The 7,627-nt window shown below is 48.7% G+C and overlaps 1 protein-coding gene across 1 annotated transcript in view; it reads left to right on the top strand.

The window, feature by feature from the left end:
* Positions 1 to 6,434, top strand: part of exoc3 (exocyst complex component 3) — a 20,241-nt gene extending 13,807 nt beyond the window's left edge. Inside the window, exons 12-16 of the mRNA XM_008288456.1 lie at positions 2,805 to 2,946; positions 3,729 to 3,851; positions 4,013 to 4,174; positions 4,698 to 4,819; positions 6,058 to 6,434. Coding sequence (XP_008286678.1) covers positions 2,805 to 2,946; positions 3,729 to 3,851; positions 4,013 to 4,174; positions 4,698 to 4,819; positions 6,058 to 6,253 — 745 coding nt within the window. The 3' untranslated portion in view covers positions 6,254 to 6,434. The remainder of the gene's footprint in view (positions 1 to 2,804; positions 2,947 to 3,728; positions 3,852 to 4,012; positions 4,175 to 4,697; positions 4,820 to 6,057) is intronic.
* The last annotated feature ends 1,193 nt before the right edge of the window (positions 6,435 to 7,627 follow it).

Below are 7,627 nucleotides of genomic sequence, written 5' to 3'. Positions count from 1 at the left end.
TCAACGCTTCAGAGAGTTCTTCACGAGGGTCACAGGATTCTGCTGGTGGCCCCCTTCTGGCCAGCGAGGGCATGGTTTCCTCTCCTGCACAGACTCTGTTGCGGCGTGCCATGGCGACTCCCCGACAGAGAAGACCTACTGTCTCAACGAGGAGGTCGGATTTGGCATCCCAATCCTCGACGCCTCCAACTGTATGTTTGGCTGTTGGAGGGCCCGAACCGCTGCTGAGCAGCTGTGTGGACCCTGTGAGGCATACCATCTTGAACGCCAGAGCGTCGTCCACTCGGCTGCAGTATGACAACAGGTGGAAATTATTTTCTGAATGGTTTGAGGGCCAGAGTGCAAATCCAGTACATTGTTCTGTGCCTACTATTCTGGAGTTCCTGCAGTTTCTTCTGGACAATGGTCGGTCTCCTTCTACCCTGAAAGTGTACGTGGCAGCGATTTCATCTAGACATGCTAGAGTCAATAATGGCACAGTAGGGAGCCACAGTCTGGTGTCCCTCTTCCTCAGGGGAGCTCAGAGGTTGCATCCCCCGAGAGCTCCAAGAGCTCCATCATGGGACCTGCCTCTGGTGCTGGAGGCTCGAGGCAGGCCTCCCTTTGAGCCGTTGGCGCAAGCAGAGCTGAAGTGGGTGTCATCCAAGACTGCATTCCTCCTGGCTGTTACCTCAGCAAAACGCGTCAGTGAGCTGCACGCTCTTTCTGTCAGCGACTCGTGTCTGAGGTGGAACTCAGATGGTTCAGGCGTCACTCTATGGCCGAATACAGCGTTCCTCCCTAAGGTGTTGTCCCACTCGCACCTCAACCAGCCTCTACAGCTTGCACAGTTTAAACCCCCACCAGGAGAGGGGGGGACAAGCCGGAACTGTTGTGCCCTGTGCGGGCCCTGAGAGCTTATATCACGGCCTCAGCATGCATTCGGCGGTCAGAACAGCTCTTCCTCTGTTTTAGTGATCCTAAGAAAGGCTGTGCTCTCTCCAAACAGCGACTGTCCCACTGGATTGTGGATGTCATTCGCCATGCATATGGGGCAAGTAATCGTTCTTTGCCATCAGGCGTGACATGCCACTCCACCAGGAGTGTCTCTACGTCATGGGCTGCCCTGAGAGGAGTGCCCTTAGAAGATATTTGTTCTGCAGCTTCATGGGCCTCATCAGGAACATTCTCACGGTTTTACAGGGTGAATGTTGCTACCCCCCATCCACTGGGTGTGGTGCTGTTGCCGGAGTCCTCTGATTCTACTTGTTAAGGTTTGTAATCAGGATCCTCGTGACTTTGCTGGTACAAGTCATTCAGTGCTTAAAGCACCGCCTCTGGCGGTCAGCAGGGATGAAATAGAACGAAAGTTACGAATGTAGCTATGGTTCTATGAATCCCGAATGACCGCCAGACCACTCTGTCACTCAGAATCCTCGTGTTCTCGCGAGAAGATTCTGTAGGAACAGATACTCTGATGACACCGGAAGAAATAGTCTCCCCCGAGGTCATCCAGGTGTCACAGGTGACATTGTTGGTATTCATACTCGAACTGCGCATGCGCGAAGGGGAATATTCAGTGCTTAAAGCACCGCCTCTGGCGGTCATTCGGGATTCATTGAACCGTAGTTACATTCGTAACTTTCGTTGTGTTTTCCAGACTCTGTTTAGGGGTAAGTTCTGGCTGCCTCCTAACTTGGCTGCTATCCTTTAGCATAACTTGAGCCAATGGAAAAGTCTGATGTCCTTTTTTGTTGAGTTTTTGCAGACTGTGTGTCTGCCAGTTAGAGCACATTGGAGGGGCCGTCGCAGTCTCCTGACCTCAGCATCACTGAGCCACTTTGGGGGGATCTCAGACGTGCAGTTCATGCAGGACAGCCCAAGAATTTACAGGCGCTTAAGCTTTTTGCCAAGAAGAAGAGGCTGCTTTACCATCTGAGCACAGAAAGGGCCTCATCCACAGCTGCCATAAAGGCTCCCAGCTGTCATTGATGCTAAAGGGGGCAACACCCAGAGCTGACGGTGTGTGAACTGTGGAACAGGGACCATCTCAGTGTTTCCTCTGTTGTTGTGCTCTATTTAATGAGTGTGCTTTGTTCTTTCAGAAGCCTCATAGTTTCGCTTAAATCCCATAAGCTGTACCACAGTAATTTCCCAGACTGGGATAAATAAAGTATTTTTCTCTTCTATTCTATAATTTGTGTCGTGTGAAGAGTCATGTGCTGGTCCACTATCCTCTTCCAAAGCCATTTGGGTCGGTGCACAGGGATGTCAGAACCTTTTATTGGCCACACGTTGGTTGAACGGTTGTCGAAATGGCTTCACCTTGTCGTGATGGTGGCCAGAGGGGTGTGCCAGGAAGTTAGTTATACACGGAGTAGAAGTCCTCCACAGTACGGCCGCATCAGAACCAGCGCTGCCACGTGCTGTGCAGGAACAGTGGCACTCACAAGAAGGACAGACTTTCAAAAAATGGCGTTTTTAACTAAAATGCCTGGAACTGGGCGGCTGTGGCTCAGGTGGTAGAGCTTTGAGGTTGGTGGTTCGATCCCCTCCACAGTCCAAGTGTCCTTGGGCAAGACACTGGACTCGAAGTTACTCCTGATGCCAGGCAGCACCTTGGATGGCAGCTCTGTCACCGTTGGAGTATTAATGGGTGAATGAGAAACACACTGCAGAGAAGTGTTACATAGGTGTAGACCATTCAGGCCATTTAAGTAAATGATGGTCATTACGAAGAAGAGAGAATGAGTATTTATTTCATAATGTCTGTTTCTATTTAATTTAAAACCCTGTGGAGTTACGTATGCTCATGTGTTCCTCAGTGAGTCCATCAACAGCTTGAAGAGGAAGTACTCTCAGTCCTCAGAACCCACCGAGAGCGACGCTGCCATTGAAAGAACCCTGAATGAGGTGGCCAAGGAGGGCTGCCAGTTCCTGCTGGATGAAGTCTTCCTCGACCTGGAGGTGAGAAGGGCAGCTGATAGACTATGCTGTAGGTTTGAAGGGCATTTGTTCTGTTGTGGTTAGAAATGCCTGTTTGTTAAAAAACCATTAGAGACATAGTTCAGGACGTGAATCTGCCGTATTGTTTTGGCCTCAGTACGCTGTGTGGTTTAAACCAGTTACCTGTCTGGACAGGTTTTCTGTGATCTGTGTGGATGTGAGGTTTCTGTTACGTCAGGCATCTTCCCAGTTAAAATCAGATGGATTTCATTTGACTTGTGTTCCACAGGGCGATCCGAAACTGTGTCGACTCAACAGTAACATCTGCTCATAAGCTTTAGCCAGAAATGTGTTTATAATGTTCAGGTTCTCTGTTCAGACATGTAGAGTGTGCTTTTATTAGCTGACAGTTTCGGCGAAACCTCTCGAATTCTTCAGAGATGACACTGACAGCGGGTGACGTGTCCCCGTGTGTTTACAGGAGCTACGGTCACAATGTGATGACACAGAATGTGTTTACGGGCGTTTGCTGATATTTACACTGCAGAATAAACTGTACAGTAATAAATAATAGACGTATTTCAACTTTTTGCTACAACATGAAAACACTTTTAGAAGCTGCAGAAGTGCTCAGCACTCTACGTTGGTCAGCGTTTAGCTCCAGCTCACACATCACAGCTTTGCTTGTGATTTAAACTTGAATAAAACAAATGGACAGCTGGATGTTTGGCCACACACTGATTAAAAACAGACAAACGTCCAGTGCACTTACCTGCTGTTCTTTGTGCCGCTGTATTGATCAGCATCACCTGAACGAGCTGCTGACCAGGAAGTGGCTGACGGGCTCTCATGCTGTGGACACCATCTGTGTGACGGTGGAGGACTACTTCAATGACTTCAACAAGATCAAGAAACCCTTCAATCAGGTGGGATGGAAGCCACCGACGGGCTCCAAGCAGAGTATCTCCAGAATTCAGAGTTCCTATGAAGCTGAATGGAAATGTTTGTCCGGCTGACTGCGGATCAGTCTAACCTGTGTGAGTGTCCTACAGCTCTGAGCGCTGACTGCTGGATGTGGTGTGTGCAGGAGATGACGAGCGAGGCTCTGCGCCGGGTGGTGGTGGAGTACATCAAAGCAGTGATGCAGAAGAGGATCACCTTTAAGAACGCTGATGAGAGGAGGGAGGGAGCTGAGAGGATGATCAAAGAAGCTGATCAGTTCAAGTTCCTCTTCAGGAAACTGGCTGCAGTGAGTCCATGTCTGTTGTTTTCTCTGTACTGTAGCATGATTCACTTCCAGCACAAGTGTGACAGATGGAGAAGTGTCTGAACATTGGCATATGTTTGATTCTTTAGGGTCTCTGCTGCAGCACATGGTTGGGAATGAAATAATGGAAACTATATTCAGATTTGTCTGTCTGTATCTGCAGTCACTGATAGAATAGAGGAGCTTCAGCTGTCTCCCAGTATGTGGACCAGGTCTGACCCGCCATGTTGGCTTCAAGGACGGACATTGGATTATAATCTGAATATATCAGAATATCAGAATACATGATAGCTCAAACATAGCTAGTTCTAACAGTAGTGTCCATTATGTTATGCTTGGGCTGTGAAGCGTAGCTAGCAATCACAGAGTCTCTGTGACTGAACACATCCAGTGGTTGTGGACTCAGCTGGTGCTCCAGTGCACCTGTCAGGGCTCGGCCCGTGTAGACATGGTGTCACAGTGAGTGTGCTGCTTGAGGAAAGCCTAACTATGATTGTCCGTTCAGGGTGAAGACACAGACTGGCTCTGTGGAGCCATCGCTGCCATCGCTGAAGTGTTTAAGCTCACCGACCCCACCCTGCTGTTCCTGGAGGTGACCACGCTGGTTTCCAAGTATCCTGACATCAGGTCTGCACAGTCACACACACACACACACACACACACACACACACACACACACACTTTGACGTCCATCACCAGGATTCATAAATCTTGTTTAGAGCAACGTTTACGTTGGACAGATGCAGAGCGGACAATCTACACAAATGAACACCACTGAAACGGGATTCCACTGACCATACACTAGTCTTCCTTAAATTGCGGTGCTGCTGCTGAAAGCCCTGCTAGCATTCACCGTGATGCCCTGCCAGCATTCACCGTGGAGGAGCTGCTGTTGTGCTGAGGACACCCATCTGTACCCTGGTGTCTAAACAGCCCTACTGCAGCCATAGCCCTCACCTCCCTGGCTGCTACTCACATCCTTAAAGCTTGTTTTTGAACAGGAACACACACACTCTCTGAGTTGACTCAGAATGATCGTGTTGAGCACTTTATTGATCCATGTGACCAGTGAGCAACAGGAGAAACTGAGACCTGATGTGCAGCGACATGGTGACTGGTGGAGCCTTTCCATATGAACTCACTCTGTCACCAGGTGGTGGCTCAACAGAAGAACAGAGACATAGTTTGATGGTGCTGTGACGTAGGCTGGGATCATAGTAGCTGCTGCCTTCAGCACTGTTGCTGATGAAACTCGTGACAAGACTCAAACAATTCAGTTTTATTTGTATAGTGCTGTTTACAACATGTCATCTCACAGCGCTTCACATAGTCAGGTACAGACCGTACAGGTTTAACAGAGAACCAACAATCCAGAGCAGCCTTTGGACTCCCTCTGAGCAGCCGGTTGGCAACGGTGGGAAGGAACCAAACCCCCCAAACCTCTGTCCTGAGTCCTGAGGATGCTGGCAGGGAGAGAGGCTGGTTTCAGCTTCCTCAGGAAATGCAGCCTCTGCCGGGACCCGCTGATGATTGCTGTGGTGTTCTTATTCCAGCTCAGGTCCTGGAGATCTGCACTCTGAGGAACCTGATGTTCTCCACTCTCTCCACTGTGCAGCTGCTGATGTTGAGGAAGCATGCTCAGGATGTGACCTCCGGAGGTCGATTCAATGACAGAACAGTGATAAATATCAGTAGCACCCGAGGGTTTGTTTGTGTCACGCTTCAATCCAACGTTGTATCCTTGGTCTGAATAAAGCCAGATAATACTAACTAGACTGATCTGAAAGTGGCTCTGAGTTCCTGTGTGACTGTTGTCCACGTGGCTGCCGTGTAAAGCTGAGCTTTCTGGTCTGTCTGCTCTACAGGGAGGAGCACATCCAGGCGCTGCTGGCCGTGCGTGGTGATGCCAGCAGGGAGATGCGGCAGATGATCATCGGCACGCTCTCTGAGAACAAAGTCTCCTACTCCAGCATCGCACATCCCATCTTTAAAGACATCACCGTGCCCACCATCACCATGACGACCATGACCTCCATGGCAACGGCAAAGCTGCTCAAATAAAGCCAGTCGTCATGACACTGTTTGTAGCTTCAGTACCTTCTGCCACCGTAGCGTAACTAAACTTCTGTTCTGAGACGCTCTGTTTATGTTTCACTGTTTAATGCCAGCTGCTGTGTTCTTGTCCCACCTTTTATCTGCTGTCTTCTCCAACAAAACAATAAAATTAAGATGGTAAAAATGGTTACCGACTGGTTGATGCATCACAAGGTCCTCTGCGTATTTAAGTTATTACATATATATAGTGCTTTACATGTGCATTAGACCACCGCTCATGAAAACAAGAAAACATAAATATTTTAGAATCTCAAAAACTTGTTAAAACTGAAAATGTATTATTTAGTTGGTGAGTAACAAACTGAAACGACTAAACCGTCCTTTTTTCACACATAACCAAAGCCCATGTCTCCTTTGGCCTCCTACGGCCTCCTATGGCCTCCTTTGGCCTCCTTTGGCCTCCTTTGTCCTCCTTTGGCCTCCTTCGGCCTTGATAACAGCTGCTTCTTGCTGTTTTATGAACTCTTCGACAGTCTCTGGTGTTACTGAGCTCCACATAGTTTCTAGATGTTCCCACAGACTTGCTTTAGATGAAACTTTTGTGTGATCAATCCTTGAATGTACGACATCCCAAATGTGTTCAATAGGATTCTAATCCAGACTCTGACTGGGCCGGTCCATCATTTCCAGAACTCCACTTTCCTTTTTCTGGTCAGATGGTCTTTGCACAGCTCTGAAGTCTGCTGGGCTCATTGTCTGGTTGGTGTATGAACCCATAACCAATAGGTTCAGTCCAGAAGGGATCCATGATGCACTAAGGTGTTGTGGTAGACATTCTGGTCCATGATGCACTGAGGTGTTGTGGTAGACGTTCTGGTCCGTGATGCACTGAGGTGTTGTGGTAGACGTTCTGGTCCATGATGCACTGAGGTGTTGTGGTAGACGTTCTGGTCCATGATGCATGATTCATGGTTCTCACTAACTTGCCATCTCCACTAATGGAGCCCATACCATGGTGGAGTCTCCACCGTGTGTCACTGTGGGTGCACCTGGCATCCAAACGTTCTCCAGCTTTTCTGAGGACAGAAACAACGATGCTGACCAAAGAGTTCAAGCTTGGACTTGTTCATCCAGAGGACCTTCTTCCAGTCAACAGTCCAGTGTTTGTGTTTCTGGATGTTTGCAGGCCTCAGTAACGGCTTCTCAGCAGCTCTTCTTCCCTCTAAGCCTTGTTCCATCAGTCGTCTCTTATGGTCACTCTGGAGACCTTCTCAGACTCTGGTCTAGAATCATCTCTGGCTGAAGATCAGCAGTGGTCTTCCTTCTGTCTCTAGTCCTTCAAGTCTCGAGGTGTCGACATCTGCTTCAGTTTACTGTCAT

The sequence above is a fragment of the Stegastes partitus genome, unplaced genomic scaffold (genome assembly GCF_000690725.1).
Source record: "Stegastes partitus isolate 25-593 unplaced genomic scaffold, Stegastes_partitus-1.0.2 Scaffold559, whole genome shotgun sequence".
NCBI lineage: Eukaryota > Metazoa > Chordata > Actinopteri > Pomacentridae > Stegastes > Stegastes partitus.
The sequence above is the reverse complement of the archived record's forward strand: the minus strand, read 5'-3'. Positions and strand labels throughout refer to the sequence as shown.